The 21,000-nt window shown below is 41.8% G+C and overlaps 4 protein-coding genes and 1 non-coding gene across 5 annotated transcripts in view; all 5 read right to left on the reverse strand.

Moving 5' to 3' along the window:
• Positions 1-630: 630 nt before the first annotated feature.
• LOC119423639 (transmembrane protein 238) lies at positions 631-1,262 on the reverse strand. Its single transcript, XM_037691044.1, has one exon. It carries the CDS (start codon positions 1,197-1,199, stop codon positions 723-725), a length of 477 nt encoding a protein of 158 aa, XP_037546972.1. The 5' UTR covers positions 1,200-1,262; the 3' UTR covers positions 631-722.
• Positions 1,263-5,674: 4,412 nt separating this feature from the next.
• Positions 5,675-17,802, reverse strand: rsl1d1 (ribosomal L1 domain containing 1). The gene is made up of 9 exons (XM_037691330.1): positions 17,718-17,802; positions 17,312-17,451; positions 17,081-17,219; positions 16,663-16,811; positions 15,495-15,596; positions 15,065-15,158; positions 6,512-6,613; positions 6,276-6,434; positions 5,675-6,163 (listed from the first exon to the last, which is right to left on the reverse strand). Exons 1-9 carry the CDS (start codon positions 17,754-17,756, stop codon positions 6,023-6,025), a joined length of 1,065 nt encoding a protein of 354 aa, XP_037547258.1. The 5' UTR covers positions 17,757-17,802; the 3' UTR covers positions 5,675-6,022.
• LOC119423903 (E3 SUMO-protein ligase ZBED1-like) lies at positions 9,947-12,024 on the reverse strand. Its single transcript, XM_037691329.1, has 2 exons — positions 10,338-12,024; positions 9,947-10,171 (listed from the first exon to the last, which is right to left on the reverse strand). The coding sequence occupies exons 1-2, from the start codon at positions 11,808-11,810 to the stop codon at positions 10,037-10,039; spliced, it is 1,608 nt and encodes a 535-aa protein (XP_037547257.1). The 5' UTR covers positions 11,811-12,024; the 3' UTR covers positions 9,947-10,036.
• LOC119424248 lies at positions 15,254-15,375 on the reverse strand. Its single transcript, XR_005187498.1, has one exon. It is a non-coding gene; the product is annotated as a small nucleolar RNA SNORA55 (small nucleolar RNA).
• A 1,950-nt stretch (positions 17,803-19,752) lies between the features above and the next one.
• gspt1 (G1 to S phase transition 1) overlaps positions 19,753-21,000 on the reverse strand; it is a 16,031-nt gene continuing 14,783 nt past the window's right edge. The window contains exon 13 of the mRNA XM_037691328.1: positions 19,753-20,405. Coding sequence (XP_037547256.1) covers positions 20,353-20,405 — 53 coding nt within the window. The 3' untranslated portion in view covers positions 19,753-20,352. The remainder of the gene's footprint in view (positions 20,406-21,000) is intronic.

Raw genomic sequence — 21,000 nt, forward strand, 5'->3', positions numbered from 1 at the left:
TATATATATATATATATATATATATATATATATATATATATATATAGTTATCTTATTGTTTTACTGTTTTTTTTTTGTTTTGTTTATTTGTACAGCATTTAGATGGGCTGGTATGTTGTATTTTAAGTGCTTTAGAAATAAAATGGTATGGTATGTGCTGTTGTTACTGCTATATTCAAAGACGTGTCATGATTGTTCTTATTTATAGCATCTTCACACATTTGAACACCTGAGCTGAAGGGACTTTGAACCAGATTTATGGCATCAAAACAAGTTTAAGATCACCTTAGTGCAGTTTACAGCACAGTCAATCAAAAGACATATTATAGAATCTAAAGTGTTAAATAACAAAAGCAATTGTTACATATTATCAGTGGTGATGGGAAAAGGTTCTTGCGAGATACGACTGAGCCTTATACATAATTTATTTGCTTGTTTCATGTCCCTCAGTGGAGTCATTTAGGCTCATTGTCCAAAGCAAATACTTTTAAGACGCCTATTTTTCCTCATTTTAGCATTCTTCTTGGAAATCTGGGAACGAACAGCACACAGTCTGTGATAAAAAAACAAGTAAAGTTGAGATCTTATCAGCAACAAAAGATCATGTGGGTCTCACACAGATATGACCTGAGTGTTGACTAATGATTACCGTTGTAGGCAAACCTGAAAGTCCTTTCAAAACAGAGGAAACGAAAAAATATCCAACTTTAGTCTGTTCAAGTTCAGATGGACAGAGGTTCTCTGACAAGTTCTTTTGATGAGGCAGTGGTTCCATTTTGTGTCGAGAAGGCCACATCTGTACCAGAGACCGTAGGTACGTGGTCCCCTGAGGACTCCTCTCCGCCAGGTCGACCTTTCCTCCTCAAAGAGTTCCTGATCCCGTTAGACACTCGTCTCACAGCCTGGCTCAGCCCTCGATTCTTCTTCTTCATCAGGCCTACGTCGTCCTCCAGCTCCTCGGGCGGCACGTCGATGTTGCCTGAGTACCAGAACACCCACCAGATCAAACTGAGGAAAATGATTATGGCTCCGGCGTAGATGAACAGGTCGTGGATGACCAGCCCCCCGAACACCCCCACCATCATTATGAAGACGCCGAGGATGTCGTGGGCCACAGCGAACCAGAACGAGCACCGGCAGCGGCCCACTGTCCCATGGCTCCTCTCTGCGATCGCCTCTACCTGCACAGAGGTGGACATGATGGCAGGCAAGACTCTCAGAAGCAGCACCTCAAGAGAACTGCAGCGGAGAGACGACAAAGTGGAATCATCACAGAAAACAACCTGCTGTGACTCCAGTCAAAGTCCAAAGTTCACAGTTATCAGCAGGAGGCCACACCAGCTCGACTGTACTGGATCAGTTGCATCATCATCCACAAACACGGTTGTTGTTTTATTCAAGCCCCTGGCTGAGACGTTTCCGCCTGTGCTTCTCTTTCAGAATGGGGATCCACACCAGCCCCACCACGACAAACATCAACCCAATGGACAGACAGGCTGAGGCTACGGAGCGGGACGGGTCATTCCTCCCAGACGAATGGACCAGGAAGAGGAGGACGCCCGCAGCAAACATCAGAGATCCCATTATGATGGTGATAATGGCTTTATGGAGGAAGGCCCAGCTTGGTCCCGCTTTGTGATGCTCCGAACACAAGCACTGACTCCCATCATGATGAGACGTTTCACCAAATGCCTCCATGGTTCAAATGATGCAGTTTAACGAGTTGTAATAAATAAACAAAAAACTCTTTTCAAACTGAGTTTAGACTTGAGTTGTAGGCAGATCCGCGTGGAAATGAGTTGCGTCCCACTCGTGACCCGTAAAGTGAGTGTGTGCATGATGCATCCCTGTAATTCCAGATGACCCCCCCCCCCCCCCCATCCTCCCACACAGACCCTGCCCACCTGTTGACAGCAGCCTCAGCTCTGACTGGCTGCTTCTTTATTTGATGGTGTTACATTAAACCATGAGAACAGCCTCACCGTCAGCTCCTTCGAGTTTCAACGCCACAGCTGAGTTCCTGTGCAGAGCACGCTGCATGTTCGGGGTCATCAGTCATTAAGGTAACAATACAGAGACTGGTATACTGGACAGAACTGTGCCTGCTTAGCATTAATGCATGCAGGGAGCAGCTGCACAAGCAACAGTCTGATGACAAAAGGCCCGTCACCTGATCCAGCTGATACAGATCTGATGGCTGCATTCATCAAGAACAAACAGTTACCAAGGCCTGTGCAACATAAAGCGAACAAAAGTGCTTCAAATTGTATTTTTATTATATGGATGAGACCGTTTTGAAAGAAATGTGTGAAGATTCTGTGTTTTCCTGCCACTAACCACAGCACTTGTCGTGGTAGAGCTTACCTCTCACACCTGTTCCTGATCCAAACTGATGAGGTCTTTAAGGACCTGTGACCTTCCTGAACATCTTTCTCTTTGTAGATCTATACGACATACTTGCACTCATACTTACATGGCATACTTGATGGGGCAGAGGCAGGGCAGCTGACTCGGGACCAGGTTCGATCCCCAGTCATTGCACATCTCGTGGAGTCTCTGAGCAGGACACCCAGTCCCCAACTGCTCCCCAGGCGCCTTCAATAGCTGCCCATTGCTCCACCTGAGTGTATCCCAGATGTGGTGGGTCAAATACAGAGAGCCAAATTCACCATTATATGGGAACATACAATGATAATACATAATACATTATACTGTTCAGCAGCAAACATCATGTACAAGCAGTTTTTCAGCGCCTCCTTGAAAACCAATTTTCTGTCAACACAGAGAAAAAAGACTTTTATGCATCTTTTGTAATCTTTTTGGGTTTGATTTTTGAGAGTGGGCAGGTTTGGATGGACCCCAAGAAGGTAAAAGCCGTTGCTGAATGGTCATTCCCAGAGAACCCGAAAAAGCTGCAACGTTTCTTGGATTTTGCGAACTCCTATCGTCACTCCATAAAGGAGTATTGTTGTGTTACTGCCCCTCTCACCAGGCTCACCTCCAGCTTATTCACATTTGCATGGACCCCAGAAGCCAATTCAGCATTTGGTGAGTTGAAAAGATTATTCACAACGGCATCTATTCTTACACTTCCCGACAGGAAACTCCAATTTGTCCTGAAAATGGGTGCATGAGACTCTGGAGTCAGATCTGTACTCTCCCAAAGGTCCAAGAAGGACGAGAAGCTTCAACCCTGCACATTCATTCTATTCAATGCACTTCATTCTAAGGAAGTTTGGTATGAGCACCATCATCCTCACCAACTTTTATAGGTGCACCATTGAGAGCCTGCTGACAGGCTGCATCACAGGGTGGTTGAGGAACTGCACCAGTCAGAAAGCTCTACAGAGTGTGGTGCAAACAGCAGAGGACATCACTGGTAGCAGTCTCCACACCATCCAGGACATCTACCACATACAATGTCTGTGTAAAGCATGCAGCATCATGAAGGACCACACCCACCCAGCACAAGAATGACACGGATTGGTGTAGCCTCTGCAGTATTGCGGACTCTGTACCGGTCCGCTGTGGTGAAGATGGAGCTGAGCTGTAAGACAACGCTCTCTGTTTACCAGTCGATCTACATCCCTACTCTCACCTATGGTCATGAGCTCTGGGTAGTGACCAAAAGAATGACATTTCGGATACAGGCGATTGAAATGAGTTTCCTCTGCAGGGTAGCTGGACTCTCCCTTAGAGATAGGGTGAGAAGTTCAGTTATCAGGGAGAGACTCAGAGTAGAACCACTGCTCCTCAACATCGAGAGGTGCTTCAGGCATGTCCGACTGGGAGGAGAGCCCTGGAAGACCCAGGACATGCCGGAGAGACTACGTGTCTCGGTTGGCCTGAGAACGCCTTAGAGTCCTCCCAGAAGAGCTGGAAGAGGTGGCTGTGGAAAGACATGTCTGGACCTCCTAGCTCAAGATGCTGCCCCCACAACCCGACTTTGGAACAAGCAGAAGATAATAGATGCATGATGTTAACGTAGTGACGTACGTGATACAGCCACATCGTGCAACAACAATAAACATATTAGTTGTCACAGATGTGGTTTAGTGCAAAGTTATTGTCAAGAGTTCAGTGATCTGAAAGTTTGTGGATAATAACTGTCTGAGTCTTTTCGTGCACGATGGCAGACTCCTGTATCGTCTGCCTGAGGGTAGTAGATGAAAGATCCTTGTGCTGGGTGGGTGTGGTCCTTCATGATGCTGTGTGCTTTACGTGGACATCGGCTGTGGTAGATGTCCTGGATGGTGTGGAGACTGCTACCAGTGATGTCCTCTGCTGTTTGCACCACCCTCTGTAGCACTTTCCAGTTCTGACTGGTGCAGTTCCCATACCACCCTGTGATGCAGCCTGTCAGCAGGCTCTCACTGGTGCACCTATAAAAGTTAGTGAGGATGTTGGAGTTTGTACCAAACTTATTTAGTCTTCTTAGGAAGTAGAGTCTTTGTCGGGCTTTCTTGACCACAGTGTTTGTTTGTAAAGTCCAGGACAAATCATCAGTAATGTGAACACAAAGGAACGTGAAGCTGCTGACCTGCTCCACCTCAGCGTTGTTTATAGATGGTGCAGTGCTGGTCTCTTTGATCTTGTACTTTTACTTCTCTCCAGATCATACTTCCATCTTTCCAGGCTTTCTTCCACCTGCTCTCTACTCTCACTACAGATGATTCAGTCATGTATGAACATCATAGTGTCTGTGTCGTCTTTCAACATGTGCTGCACATGAGCAGGGGCTCAGAACTGGTCTGTGCTGTTATCGGTCCCCCATAAACCCATCTGTTACTGGTACTGTAAACTGGTGGTTGGTTTAAAAGAAAATGAGCGAGTTCAATGAGATTTTTGTACTTTAAGGATTGTGGGCCAATTTATATGTATTACCTGCCACATCATTAAAACCACCTGCCTCATTTCATGTAAGCCACTGAAGGACTTGACCTGTAAGGACTGCCATCACTAGTGACTACGTTTAGTCTGCAACACTGGGACGTTTAACATCCACATTCATGCTCACCTCTGATGCAGCTCCAAGTGTGAGCACATGACTCCAGTCTTTGTATCGCCTCATAGCTTCCTGACCAGCTCCATGTTGATTTTAGTTTGTATTTTCCTTCATGTTCTAGTCTGGTCTCATCCGATTTAATCAATGTTTTTCATTCAACCTTTATTTAGACAGGGGGGTGTCAGCAAAGTCCATCCACTTTAAAAAAAAAAAAAATTCTTGATTTTAAGAAATGTGTTAATTCTTACAAAGTTCATGCTCAATAATCCAGTTTAAAAAAATCCAACAGTCAAGTCAGGTCCTCTGGACGGGTTCTTTTTGTTGAAACATTTCGTCTTTCATCTCCATCAAACCGTTTATAAAACAGTTCGTTGTGGCTCCTCGGACAGATGAAGTCCTTTGGATGAAAGACGAAACGTCTCAACAAAAAGAAACCATCCAGAGGGCAACGAAGTCCATGCTCAATAATCCAGGTATTCAATCCAACATTTTTCAGTCAGGTCATCTGGACAGTTTCTTTTTTTATGCGAGGTCATCTTGGCACCAACATAACTGGGTTGTTCCACTTTGGAGGAAGCTGTTGGGGGAAGAATCAGTTTTGTGTTGTTTCCTTGACTGATGAAGCCTTCTGGATGGAAGGTGAAACGTTTCAGCACAAAAAAGAAACTGTTCAAATGACCCGATTTAACTTTATTGGGTGTTGCTTTTACATAGTTGGTCAGTAGGGGGCAGTGTTTGACTGGTTCATGTACATCTGCAGTATAACTTCTGCATGCACTATAAAAGCAGTTATCCACTGTATCGACCAGTATATATGAAAGGGTTCAAACAGAAACACCAGCTGCATTTATGTAATATGGTAAATGTTATTGAGAAATTGCTAGAGCTTAAAAAAGACAAACTATTTGGAGAATAGATTTTATAATAATGGTACTAGATTTCACTGAGCACAAATAGACAAATGCAAAGTCTGGTCCAGTGAACGGTGTCAAACGTCCACGATGAATCTGTGCAGAATCATTTCACTTTAGGAGCTTTTCTTTTCCCTGGCGTCGCCATCTTCACCGTCTTCTTGGCTGGTTTCTTTTGAGTTTTTACTCCGCTCTTCGCCACGACAGGTTTGGGTGTTTTCTGCCGCGTCTGCTTCTTGGAAGACTTCTGCAAGAAAATAAACAACAGTTTTATTTAATTACAAATCACAGCTCTCTCCAAGCTGTCAGCTGAAACAGTTCAAAGGTTACATTGACTTTTGGCAGTGAACAAAACTGACCTCGAGTTTAGTTTTTTTAGCTGGAGTTTCAATGGGAACCAGTTGTGGGATTTCCTCCTCCTCCTCGTCCATCTTCTTTTTCTTCAGCTTAATTTTTTCCTCTGACGGTTTATCATCCTTCTTCTTGTTCTTCTCCACCTTTTTCTCGTTTGCAGTTTCCTGAAACGTATCAAGTTCAGTTTGCCGACTCATCACACAGTTCTTTAAACGCACAAGACCTTCATTTGAGGGCTCACTGTGGTCGGAGGCACGCTGAGGTGGCTCAGGTCCGAGGTGTAGATGGGTAAAGCCACAGATGTTTCACTCTTTAAATGGATCACCTTGATCGCTGGTCTTTTCTGGAAACCATCAGACAAGACACGCAAAAACAAGCAATTAAAACGAGCAACTATTTTCATAAACTTGTTTAAGACCTTTATTATTGAGCCACAGCCAGCCAGGATCTGTTCTAATCATGTCAATGAAATCAATAAAAGGATGGTAGTTCTTGTGTATATTAGATGATAACTGGGACAAAAGGTGCTTTGGGACCACCTCCATATTTTCACGCTGACAGTATTATTGCATCCATAATCATCCTAACTACGCTCATCAGGTCTGTGCTTCAGAGATGTTGCTGTTGCTCATTAAGAACTCAAGTAGGCCTGTCACGATAAACAATAAATCAATTAATCGCACAATAAATGAAAATTATCTACCTCATTTTCATTTATCAGCTTTATCATTTCTTCGTGTCTCTCTTTCTACTGAAGACACTGGATGACAAAAGGCTCAACTCCGGTGCTCTTCACTGACTCCTCCCTTTCTCTTTAAAATCTGTTTTAATGATCCAAAATCATGGTTTTGGATCATTAAAAGCAGTTAAGCTATGAGCTAAGCTAACAGGCCGACCTCAAGTCTTGTCAAAGCTCCAAAATTCACAGTTGAAACCCATGCCTTCATCTAAAAAGTTGTTTTTCTCTGAAGAAAAAAAGCTGAGAAATTGTTTAATGATTTTTTTATTTTATTAAAAGCTTTGTGTGAAAAATGCTATGCTAAAGAGCTCAAACCACACCGAGCATCCGCCATTTTGAGAGCCAAAAAACAGGAGCAGCAGCCCATGTCACGTGAAGGGGCCTCCCTCCCATTTTTATTAGAGGCACGCTGCTCGCTCCCTCACTATCCATCCTTTGGTTCAAACAGTCATACTGCCATCAGGTGGTCAAAAAAGGCACTACACAAAAATTAATCAACATTTTTTTTCTTAAATTTGACAATTACTAATTATTGTCAAATTTAAAACAATATTATCGTTTGTCGCAATAATTTCTGAGACAATCATCCAGCAAAATATGTTATCGTGACAGGCCCACTCTCAAGCTTTATAAGGGCATGTGATTGTCCACACACAAACATACAGTTAAGGCAGAGCAAACTGAACGTTCAGCAGCACCTGTCTTATAAAACCTGCTTTAACGTTGCTCATCGTCGTCGTAGCTGCATCACATCCGCCCAGCAGAACAAAAACAAACATGTAGGTTCTTATAACCACCTATAGTGGAACTGAAACTAATAAAACAAGACAGAAGTGTTTTTCTTTCTACATCTGTTGAGGAATCACCTAGTTGCCCCTAAAAACAAACCTCTCGTTAATTTAATGTAAAATTACACTTTTTCTATGTCGACACCAGGAGTCTGAACCTTTACAACCAAAAGAGCCATTTTCCAAGTTCAAAGTCAATTTTTATTGTTTCCACCACATATGGTACAGGAGGTGGAATGAAATTATGTACACAGGGTCCAAGTTACACCCAACAACAGCAAAATTATAAAGTATAAAAAGAAACAGTAAATAAGGAACTAAGATATAAACTAAAGATATAAACTAAGATACAAACTAAGTAGGGTTGTACATCTCTGTGTGATAGACGATTCGATTCGCATCTAGATACAAAGGTTACGATTCGATTCAAAAACGATTTATTTTAAAAACAGAACGATTTGATTCGATTCGATACAGTGGAAGAGCGATTCGGTTCGATTCGATTCAACTTTATATAATTCTACAGTTTAACATTTGTTGAATGTAGACAAATATTAATTATGAACAAAAAGGGCCATTTCTATAAATGTGACATTCTTACATTATTTTTAAATTTGTAAAAGTTTACATATATCATATCTAAAAGCGTGCAGTAAGGCACTGGCAAAAATAAAGTAAAAAGCCTAACAACAGAATCACATGTCAAATGTGTTTATTTTTAGACATGGACCTAAAAAGACCAGCTAAAAGAATATTTCTTTGTTTGATGGGATCAGTATAAAATGAGAAAATAAAGAAAAATTATAAAATGCACAAATGATTACAGCAGCATGTAATAAATTTTTTTTTTTTTTTAAATAGGAATAAGCTACAGTAAGCACAAAGCACCTGTGCAATAACCTGTCACATACCCTGCGTAGTTTGGTAGTTATGTGCAATATATATCATGTGCATTTTAGCTTATATTACATTACTACCTTGAAATACTTATTCACACAAATTCATTCTGTTTCACTGTAAAAATTCTACAATGTTGTTTACCATTTTTCTCTTCAGAAACTTTGTAAATATTATAATTACTTTTTCACTTTTTGGTAGTTTATTTTGTACCCTTATTGCATGCTTTAGTATTTCTTGTTTGCTTGTTTTTTGTTTTTTAGCAAGTCAAATCGGTTCTTCTCATCCTGAGCATTTCATTGTGTTAACCTTGCATATGACAAATAAACACAACTTGAACTTGAACTTAATAATACAAAAACATAATGCAAGAACAGTACGCCTAACAACAGCAGCACGAACATGAGTTTGTGTGAGCAGGTGGGCACAGATTAATATAACATCATGTCATTTAAACAGCGGCATGAGATCAGATCAGCAGCATGGATAATCAGCAGCACATATCAACAGTCAAAGTGCCGATTACATGTATAAAAGAAATCAAAGTGCAGCTTTCTGACCTGGTGAGGTAGTCTGAACAAAAGTAATGTCCTGCATTTCTACATTCACGTCAGGTTCAATCTGAACTCAAACACAGTGAAGTAGTTCACTTCCTTATGTTTGTATGTTTACCTATATTTTTATTCGTCATAATCACTGTCCTCATCTTTTTTTTTGCGGCAGATTTTTCTTAAGGAAAATCAGCTGATCCACATGCTCATGTTTGAGTAGACTGCGTTTTGTGGAAACAATATCTCCTGCAGTGCTGAAAACTCTCTCAGATGCCACACTGGTGGCCGGTATGCACAGATACATTTTAGCCATAGATGACAGCAGTGGCAAGTCCTGTTGCTCTTTCCACCACTGTAGTGGGTTTTTTTTCAGGGGCAAAGGATCACGCTCTCTGTACCTCTTGACTTCTTCATTGGCCTGGTCCCTCACAGATCTAGATGCCGTCCTTACTTGAAAGTCTTCTCCCAACAGCTGGTCCAGGGCTGACATTCTCTTCTTTTTACAAGGAGGTTTATCATCTGAAATAGAAAACAAGTACCATATATTACTGGCTATGTTTGCCATGAAGTTTTTTAATTGACTACCATTTTATGTATAAATCTTCATTTGATGTTCAGAATTTATTTATGTAAGGACTCGTGTACATATGTAAAATATGTATCATTATCATCATCATTATTATTTAACTTTCTTTGCATGCAGATCCTCTTATTATAGTGAATGTGTTTTATACTGATACTATGACTGCAGCACAAGTTTAAGACAAAGTCTTCTCGTTCTTGATCACAAGTTATAAAACACACAAACCTTTATGCTCATCTTGGGTCTGGGGTACATCAATGCAGACGACCGGATCTCCATTTGCAGGTTCACTCTGACATGGATCAGTCTGCACTGGACCTCTCTGAACTGAACCCCCCGTTACCTAGAAATAAAACATGAAATAACATTTAGTGTACAGTATGGTTAAATGCAGTGTAAAGAATCAAATAAACAGTAGTCAGAATATATCTAATGACAGCAACAAAACACACCAGACTGTAACTGAATGTACTGTAATATGTATTTTGACAGTGTGTTGGGGGATTTACCTTGTGATGCAGGGATGCTGCTTCTGCTGATATGCTTGTGAATGTCCTCTCTGCATCATGGTTACTGAGGAAGGGCAGGGACTTAAAACGGGGGTCCAGAGCTGCTGCAGTGTGGAAGAGATGTTCAAGGCCTGTGTAGCGTTTCTCCAAGTCATTCTTGAACGCCTGCTTCATCTCTCTGATTAACACTGAGTCTTCATCTGATGGTTCAAAGTTCTTTTTAAGCTTTGCTTTTACAGGAAGAATCATTGAGAGTGTGGGTCGCTTGTCTTCAGACATGCTGGTAGTCACAAGTTTGACCGGCGCCATCAGTTTGACAATGTCTTCAATGTCGCAGAAGTCTTTGTCCTTGAGAGTATTCACCTCTTCTCCTTTTCTGAGGTCCCTGGACATGAGTGCTGCAGAAATCGCAGGATGTTGCTCAAAAAAGCGTTCAAGCATGTCATGGGAGCTATTCCACCGCGTGGATACATCTTGGATGAGTTTGTGGGAAGGCAAGGCTAGTTGTTTCTGTTTCTCTTGAAGGATTTCTGCTGCCCTCACACTACGATGAAAAAAGGCAACGGCTTTCCTCACTCTCCCCAGCAACCTTGCTACTGTGTCAACTTTAAAGGCTTTCTGTGTGGCGAGATTAATAGTGTGTGCAAAGCACATGAGGTGAGGGGTCATCTCTGCTTCCACTCCAGCTAATACCATGTTTGTGGCATTGTCTGTCACCAGGGCTGGATCTTTATCAAGAAGGTTCCAGTCAACACATGCCTGTTTTAGCAGAGCACCAATGTTTTTCCCAGTGTGGGATCCTTTGAATGCCCTGGTTTGCAACACATGCACATTTAACTTCCAGTCTGGAGAGATGTAGTGGACAGTGATGGTCACATAAGACTCAGTGGAGCATGACGTCCAGGCATCGGTTGTAATAGCAACTCGCTCTGCATGTGCCAATTCTTTTTCAACTTGGCTCTTCACTTGGGCATACAACGCTGGCATGCATGTGTTTGTGATATGCTGCCGGGACGGAATCTTATATCTGGGCTCTAACGTATGAATCAAATCCTGAAATCCTTCCCCCTCCACTATATTGTACGGCCATAAGCCCTTAGCTATGAAACGGGTTATTGATGCCGTTATATCCTTAGCTCGTGATGAACTGTCGCCGAGTTGCCCGTAAAATTTAGTGATAACGTTACCCGTCGCTCTCTGTGTGGCAGCTGCCTGCTCCTGCTCGTTGTTATGGGGCTTGAGAAGTTCGCCATACTCCTCTCTGTGTTTTCTCGTTGCATGTTGATCAAGGTTTGTTGTGCTACCAGTGTACTTCAGAGGTGCTCTGCATAGCTTACAAATAGCGTGGTTTTTGTAGAGTTTTCCGTCCTTCTTGTAAAACCCGAAAACGTTCCACACTTTAGACTTTTGTCTGGCTGCTGTATTGAAAATCTTTCTCGGTGACCCGCTAACGCTGCTACTATTTACATCCATTCTCGTTGTCTTGGTGAGCTACGGAGCATGCGTGAGAATAGCTTCGCGGGCATTTCCGACTCTCGCGTTGTTTTATAAACGCACTGTCAACCGAGCTAGTCTCGCGATACCCGGTTCATGTCTCTTCAACCGGTTCATCTCAGCATTTGTGGCTGGTTGCTGTCGATTTATACGGCTGCAACCGACACAACCACATCGCTAGCTTGTCAAACCGGATATCCGGTCGTATCGGTTTATCTATAACAACCCTAAAACTAAGATATAAACTAAAGATACAAACTAAGATAAACTAAAGATACAAACTAAGATATATGCTTGGGCTGAACGATTTTGGAAAATATTCTAATTGCGATTTTTTTTTTTTTTTACCTCAGTATTGCAATTTAATATGAGATTATTTTTCAATGAACACCAGCAATCAATCTGTTTCAGTTGCAAAAAAACTCCACTGTTTTCAGCTCCGCTGCAACTCTGTTTCTGTATTCTTTGTAAAGCTCAGGGATAGCAACTTGGCTAAAATGTGTGTACGAGGCGTTCTGTACCGCGTTCTGTACCGCTGATCCACTGCGTTTACCAAAGCTGTAAACCCAGGCTTGGTCAACACTTCTTCTTCTACTTTTCCTTCATCAGGAGTCGCCACAGCGAGTCATACTCCTCCATCTCACTCTGTCCTCTACATCCTCTGTCCTCACTCCAACTACCTCCATGTCCTCTCTAACTGCATCCATATATCTCCTCTTTGTCTTTTTCCTGGCAGCTGCATTTCTAACATCCTTCTACCAGTATACCCACTGTCCCTCCTCTGGACATGTCCAAACCATCTCAGTCTGGTCGCTAACTTTATCTCCCAGTTGTTCAACCTGTGCTGTACCTCTGATGATCTCATTCCTAATCTTATCCATCCTTGTCACCCCTAAGGAGAACCTCAACATCTTCATTTCTGCCACTTTGAGTTCTTTCTCCTGTCTTTTTGTCCATGTCACTGTCTCCAGACCATACAACATAACTGGTCTCATAAGTCTTGTAAACTTTTCCTTTGACCTTTGCTGACACCCTTTTGTCACAAATCACTCCTGAAACTTTTGTCCATCCACTCCATCCTGCCTGGACTCTCTTTTTCCACCTCTTTACCACATTCTCCATTTTCCTGGACAGTGGACCCCAAGTACTTGAAGTCCTGCACCTTTGTGACCTCTGCTCCTTGTAGCCTCACTGTTCCACCAGCCTTCCTCTCATTCACACACATGTACTCTGTCTTACTACGACTGACTTTCATTCCTCTTCTTTCAAGTGCATACCTCCACCTCTCCAAGTTCTCTTCCACCTGTTCCCTGTTCTCACCACAGATCACAATGTCATCTACAAAAAACATCATAGTCCATGGGGATTCTTGCCTGACCTCATCTGTTAGTCGGTCCATTGCCAGAGCAAACAAGAAGGGGCTCAGAGCCGATCCTTGATGCACTCCCACCTCCACCTTGAAGCTATCCGTCACTCCTACAGCATATCTCACCACTGTCCTGCTGTCCTCACACATGTCCTGCTGTCCTCATACATGTCCTGCTGCCCTCATACATGTCCTGCTGTCCTCATACATGTCCTGCTGTCCTCATACATGTCCTGCTGTCCTCATACATGTCCTGCTGCCCTCATACATGTCCTGCTGTCCTCATACATGTCCTGCTGTCCTCATACATGTCCTGTACCACTCCCCAGTGGCTGGTTTAGGCTTGTTCAACACTAATAATGTAAAACAATACGGCAGATAACAACAGCCATTTGCGCCTTCGTTCACTACATTAAATGTGTCCACAGCCGCCACAACCTGCTACAACTGTGGTCACTAGTAAAGGCTACACATTATAAAGCTAAAAATATCTAATGATGTTTAACATTCATTGACATTTTTATAATTTAAGACAAAATACCATATTCTTGTAAAGAAGAATAAATAAAAGTTTTTTTTTTTAAACCAAATGCTTTTTTTTTTTTTAATTATTTAAACAAACAAACTATGCAGACCTATGTGATTTTTTTTTTTACTGTATTTTCCGCCGTACACATCGCTCCGCCCTATAAGTCACATCAGTCCATATTTGTCTAATAAAGTGGAAAAATCCATAAATATGTTGCTTCGTCGTATAAGTCACATCTATTATGCATCACTGCTGACACGTCGCATTTGTTGCGGACAACCCGGAAATGTGGGCCGGTGTTGTGCCATAAGTCGATGGGCTGTCAAATGGTGGCCATGGGAGTGTGTACGGGAGGACTTTTATAAAGAATTTAACAAGATTAACACTTAAAAACAAATATTTGCCTGAAAATATAGTAAAGGTGTGTCTCAGTCTAGCACCTGCTTAATAAATGGACTTTAATGGTCAAATTAGCTGCATTTCGCCGGGGGGGTGCAGCTGGTTTGACTGTTCCAAGCAGCGAGAAGAATGAAGGTGGGAATTCTACGGCAAGCCAATTGAGCCATTAATAGCTGGTGAAGATTCTCAGTCATCCAGGACATGGTAAATTCAAAAAAGTTCAAGAAAAAAACAAAGTATAAAGTAAAGTATAATAAAGTCCAGTTGTTTTTGTCTTGAACATTTTTGAATTTGTCATTTTAGCCACGTTTACGCATTACATGATACAACAGCATGCCATACAGCAACTACTACTACTCTGCTTCCATCAAGTGGCTGAAAGTGGTACTGTTCAATTGTTTTTAGTCAGAATTAATGAAAACGGTCATATCTCAGCCAAAAATTGGTTTATAAATTATGGGGAAAAATCCATAAATACGTCACTTTGGAATATAAGTTGCAGGGCATGTAAATTATGCAAAAACTGTGACTTATAGGATGGAAAATACAGTAATTATGGAAAAAGTAATTAAGTACAGAAATAAAGCATAAAGTTAAAGTGATTATATTACGCCTCTAGTATTCACATATTTGCAAAAGAAATGACCAAAAAGCTGAAAGCTGCTCAAACCAGCTTTATTTTTGTTTGTATAACAAACAATAAAATTCAGTTTTATGTCAGTTTTGGTCAAAGGCTGAAAGAGCTGCTGCAGAGGGACCTGCAGGTTGCAGACCCCTGACCTACTCCAACTTCTCTGTCAACTTAAAAGAAAAACTCAAAAACCAAAACAAAAGAAAAAAAATATTTAAATACTTTAAGGAGCTCCCAAAGATTTAACTTTACAGTAAAGCTCTCCTTTCTGTAAACACCAGAGAACACTTCAGGGCTTTTGTACTCACCGTTTGGAGTTTGTCCGCCACCGTTTGGACGGCAGCTTCAATGTTGTCGGTCACCTCGTCTGCAGTCATGCCTGAATGGGCCACACGTGCCATACTGCGTTGTAAACCGTCATATAAAACAGAAGAGTTAGCAGCGTTAGCCCGTGAGGTTTAAACACAGCGTGTTGATTTAATATGAACTTTGTTGTTTTGTGTATCAAAGTAGTAGAGACAGATTCCAACAGAAGAGATCCATCTGGATTCACTTTGAGTCTCTCTGGCACCAACAAGGACCCTCGTCAAACAGAATCAACAGGGTTGTACTGAGGTGCTACCAACTCCCTGAAATTAAACCTTTACTCAAACGCTCTCCACAATCTACATGTTTTTGCTCCTTCCTTACATCTTAAACTGGTTCTGGTTGTAGTAAATGAAACAAGACAAAGCCTACCAGCAGGGGCCTCTGTTGTTCATTTTCAGAGTGGTGCCCTGAACTAGTCTCTGGATGTCTCTGGCCAGAGTTTTACTCTGAAGGTTCACACACAGCGGAGCTCTGACAAAGACACGAACAAGGAGAGAACACAGTCAACACAGCTGCACACATCTGCAGTAAGAACTACGACTGAAAACATCAATGGCATCTAACTGGGTTCAGTAGGGATGCACGATATTGTCAGCATGGTATCGGTATCAGGTATTTTCATTTGTCGCTTGTGAACAGGTCGAGTTTAGAGTTGTGAAAATGTACAAATTTGCACTGTTCAAGTGTTGTCATTGTGTTAGAGTAAATGTCATGAATAAATTTGACATTAAACATAATCCAAGTTGAAGTGTTACATCATTTTCAGCCCCTTTTTAACATCTGCATCTGGCAGCAGGTCAAACTGACAAAGACCGTGCAGAATAATGTATTTTAATTCCACAGCAGAGAAAGTTATGTAGTCTCTGTAACTAGGTCTAGGAAAAAAAATATCTGTATTGGTCAAATAAATTTTAACATATTGCCCAAAAACCCAATATCGTGCATCTCTTAAGATTCAGTTCTTGATAATGTCATCCTCCCATCTCCACTAGTGCTGACTTTTATCATCATCTTTGGAAAAAGAGACTTTATGAATGAGTAATTTCTCTCTGATAAATGTCTGGAAAACAGTTCCTGTTTAATGCCGAGTGTTCTGCAGCTTTGAGATCAGTTTATTGCATTTCCCCTTCTAAAAACATTAAAGCTGACATTTTAGAAACGCAAAAATGGGAAAGTTTAATAAATATAGCTGGGCCGAATCAAAAGCAACTTTTTCTTGTAACCAGATAAGCTTCAAAGTGTTTAGCCCTGTTCAAGAACATTTACTCTAACATTTTAGTAGAAAACTAATTATTTCTTACTGTTGTAGTACTTAAAACAAGCACTATGCGGACTACTCTGGAGAATTTCTTTTTTAAACATTGAAAATTGATTTGAAAAAAAAAAAAAAAAAGTCAGTTGACGAAACAAACAGCTCCAGCTGTCAGAAGTGAAATAACATTTTTCATTTGTTGCACGAAGGAACCAAACTTGTACATCACTGTCCTATAAAACTGTACTACCACATGGTTGATACTTGAGCCTGGATGGTTCTTACTTGTTTCTCTCGTAGAAGTGTTTTCCGAGGTGGGATGGCAGCAGGCGGCGAACGCGGTCATCAGACAAAAACACATTGAATTTTCCCAGCAGGCGACATTTGGCTTCATGGGGCTTATATTCCGTCTTTAGCACTTTGTATGGGATAATCTGAAAATATAGATTTTTTTTTTTAAACCTATAAATACTTCATTTGTTGTGATGGACTTAAATCCTGTCCTGTGTGTCCCCCACCTCTCACACAGTGACTGCTGGATATGGGAACTAGTGACCCCCACGACCCAGAAATGAATAAGCAGGTAAAGATGAACGATGGCTGGTTACATTAACTAAAACACAGCGTGGCTAGTAAACACTTTTAATGATTGGTTAAGAAGGGTTTACTTCATTTCAGCACATCCTCATGTATCAGTACCTACCTCTGGCATGTTTTTGACGCCCTTCACCTGCAGAAGTTTCTTATAAAACCTCTGGGTCTGCTCTGACGTCATTCTGGGCTCATCTTTTGTGAAGAGGCAGACTTCCTCTGAGTCAGATCTCTGGCCATGAGGCAAAGGACTGAGAATCAAACACACATGGACACTTGAGTGACACCTCATTATGTCTACGGTATGTAGGGGGTCCCTCAGGCCCAGTCCGAGGGTACTCACATGCGAAAAGTCTGTGCCTTTTTGGGAATCTTCCACATGGTGAAGAGCAGGCTGATCTTCTGGGTCTCGTCCAGGAGTAGCTTGTCTCCGGTGGCTTTGGTTTTAAGAAAAGCCTGCAAGGCCTGAACGGCCTTTTTCACCTGTAAGACGGACTCGGTTCAGCACAAACTAGGAAGTCAAGCTTACTCTAGTACATGTCGATCCAACTGTTTATTTATAATAGCGTCTGTGTTTTAAGTAGATTCGTGGCTACTAGCACCCAACAAACTACCGGTAGCTAACGTTAGCTAGCTAGAACTAAGTATCGAGCTAAATAACTACAGCCACGTAAAAAACGTGTCGAACACAGAATTAAATCTTGACACGCTGTATAACATTATTACAAAAGCATTTAAAAGCATTTTACCTGCGCTCGATCTAATTTTACTTCAGCCTTTTCAGCCATGCTGTCTTACGTCCACGAGCTACTTCACGTGTGAACAGGAATACGCATGCGCACTTGGCGCATTGCGTTCTACGTCATGACATACAAAACGAAAAACTTTATTCTTGAGACATGAGACAAAATTGAACATTTCCTCAAAGAACAACAATATGAAGCTGGTGTAAACATAGATATCATATAATCGCTTTTATATATCTATGGGTGTAAATGTTGCTTTAGTTCCAGTTTTCAGTTGAAAATTGATTAAATTTCATTTAATTGAACAAAAATCTAAAATTTATGCATTTAAAAGTTTAAAGCAAGCTAAAGTTATTGGGTATTATGTCTTCTATTACAAATAAAGTCCAGTTGTTTTTGTATTGAACGTTTTTTGAATATATTCTATCTATCCATTATGTGTTACCAACTTCTTCCTTTTCGGGTCATAGGGGATCACTGGTGCTCATGTCTAGCAGTCACTGTACGAGAGCTGGGGGACACCTGGACTGGTCTCCAGTCCATCACAGGGACACAGAGACAACCAACCATCCATCCATCATCCATCCATTTTTACCCGCTTATTCCATTTTTGGGTCACGGGGGTCGCTGGTGCCCATGTCCAGCAATCACTGTTGAAACTTAACAGTTTGAACTGCATTGAAACTTAACAATCACGTAAACATGATTGTTAAATCATGCTTCTTCCAACTGAGGCGGCTGTCTAAACTGAAGCCCATATTGTCCAAAAATAACCTGGAGACAGTAATACATGCATTCATTACATCTAGGCTTGATTACTGCAATTCCCTCCTGTTTGGTATCAGTCAAACCTCCATTGCACGACTACAACTGGTCCAGAATGTAGCAGCCCGATTTTTAACCAGTACAGGCAAAAGAGAGCACATTACACCAGTTTTGGCCTCACTGCACTGGTTACCGGTTCACTTTTGAATCTAGTTCAAAATACTCATGCATGTCTACAAATCACTGAACAGTATCCACCCCCAATCTCTCTGATCTGCTACAACCGTATGTCCCACCACGCTCCCTGAGGTCAGCGGACCAGTTGCTCCTCACAGTTCCAGGAACTCGTCTTAAGCGCAGAGGAGACACGGCCTTCTCTGTAGCAGGACCAAGACTTTGGAACGAGTTACCTCTGCTTGTCAGACAGGCCCCCTCCCTCTCAGTTTTCAAGTCCCGTTTAAAAACCCACTATTATTTAGTAGCTTTCAACACAAGATGATCTGTGTTTTGATCCTGTATGCTCCACACTGGTTTGTCGTCATATTTATTATCTGCATCATTTTTATGTCTGTGTTCTGATTTACCTCATTTTGTATTTTGCTGTGTGTGTTGCCTGTTGTTTTGTCTGTACAGCACTTTGGTTGGCCTTGTTGCTGTTTTAAGTGCTTTATAAATAAAGTGGTATGGTATGGTACTGTGCGAAGGGCGGGGTACACCCTGGATGGGTCTCCAGTCCATCACAGGGACACAGACAACCAACCATTCACTCTTCAATTTAGTTACCATATTTTTCGGACTATAAGGCGCACTTAAAATCCCTAAATTTTCTCAAAACTTGACAGTGAGGTGCACCTTATGTATTAATTCTGGTTGTGCTTACTGACCTCAAAATGATTTTTGTGGTTATTGTGAATGAGTTGAATAAAGTTCGACAGACCTGTTCATCGCTATTGCGCCTTATAATGCAGTGCACCGCAATAGTCAGAAAAATACGGTACCAATCAGTCATGCATGTTTTTGGTCTGTGGGAGGAAACCTGAGTACATGGAGAAAATCCACACATGCATGAAGAGAACATGCAAACTCCACCCAGGCTGGCATTCTATGTGGCAACCTTCTCACTGAGGCGACACCTCTACCCACATCTCAACATTGTGTGTAGAGCAGGCAGAACTTTTAAGGACAAGACTATTCATCATTTAATATTGAAAGTAGCAGTTCAAACATGCATTGAATTTTCTAGAAATAAATAAATAAAACCAGCACACGTTTCTGAGTTTGAGGTTTTAATTTCAGCTGTGATTATGTAACAGCTCTCGTTCTGAGAGCAACTTATCCTTGGATTATCAGAGTAACACTGTGTGTGAGCTTAGTCTAAATAACCCAGCTCACCAAATTAAAATTCTGATGCAGCAATTTATTAAAATGAAATATCTTTTGGATTTATAACTCCACTCTTAAGAAAGGAGATGCACGTTGACTATAATAATAAGAGAACTCTGGCGTTTCGCAGGATACAGAAATCACTCTGAACTTTTAGTTTGTCGTCTCCAAACTCAGCAGCGCTGCGTTCGTCTCCGCTCTAAAGACAAATGGTGTCCAGCCGACAGCACGGAGGAATCACGGGAGGCGGGGGAGTGTGGCTACATTAGTGGCATAGCTGAGCTCTCAATATGAGAAAGCTGACACACTGGACTCTCAATTCATGTTCACAAAATCTGATTCAGTCTCGATTGGACTTGTCCTCCTCCCTCCTTGTTGTTGTTGATCTTCTCTTCAGCCGAGTTGTGTAAAGAGATCAGCTGTTTGGGTCGGCTCCAGCAGCGTTTCTCCTCAGGTGACGAGTGAAGGAACTCCATGCACGCTGCTGCATTTAGTCCTTTTCTGGAACCAGCTTCAGCACTTTACCGATTGCAATCGTTTTGCCTAGAGAAACAAAAACAAACAAACAAACAAATGTTAAAGTCAACAATTTGTGCGCTGGATATAAACAGAAGCAAACACTTTAGCTTTGACCTGCTGCTTTATTCTCAAATCCACAAAAACGCTCTGAATGTTTCACCTTCATTGTTCAGTTTGGCAGAACAAACGCTGCCATTCTCCTCTTTTAGTGTTTCTTTAAGCGTTTGTCACCATTTCAGTGGCCGGTGGTCACGCTGATGACACTCATGGCTTCAGTCTTTAAAGATTTGTTGTTTCAACGCATGTGCAGTGCTCACGTTGCTGCACGCAGCCTAAACCACCACCACCACAGACATCTACACCTCCAGACGCAGGAAAAGGGCCACCTGCATCATGAAGGACCACACTCACCCAGCACACACTTTTTGCCCCACTCCCCTCAGGCAGGAGGTTGAGGAGCATTAAGTGTAGAACCACTAGACTGAGGAACAGCTTCTACCCTGAGGCTGTTAGACTTATGAATCTCTAACTAGAATAATCACTGTGAAAAATCATATGTTGCTGCTGATCCATTTCATGTTGCTGCTGATCCGTTTCATGTTGCTGCTGATCCGTTTCA

Source organism: Nematolebias whitei, chromosome 17 (genome assembly GCF_014905685.2).
Source record: "Nematolebias whitei isolate Nwh7 chromosome 17, NemWhi1, whole genome shotgun sequence".
Taxonomy (NCBI): domain Eukaryota; kingdom Metazoa; phylum Chordata; class Actinopteri; order Cyprinodontiformes; family Rivulidae; genus Nematolebias; species Nematolebias whitei.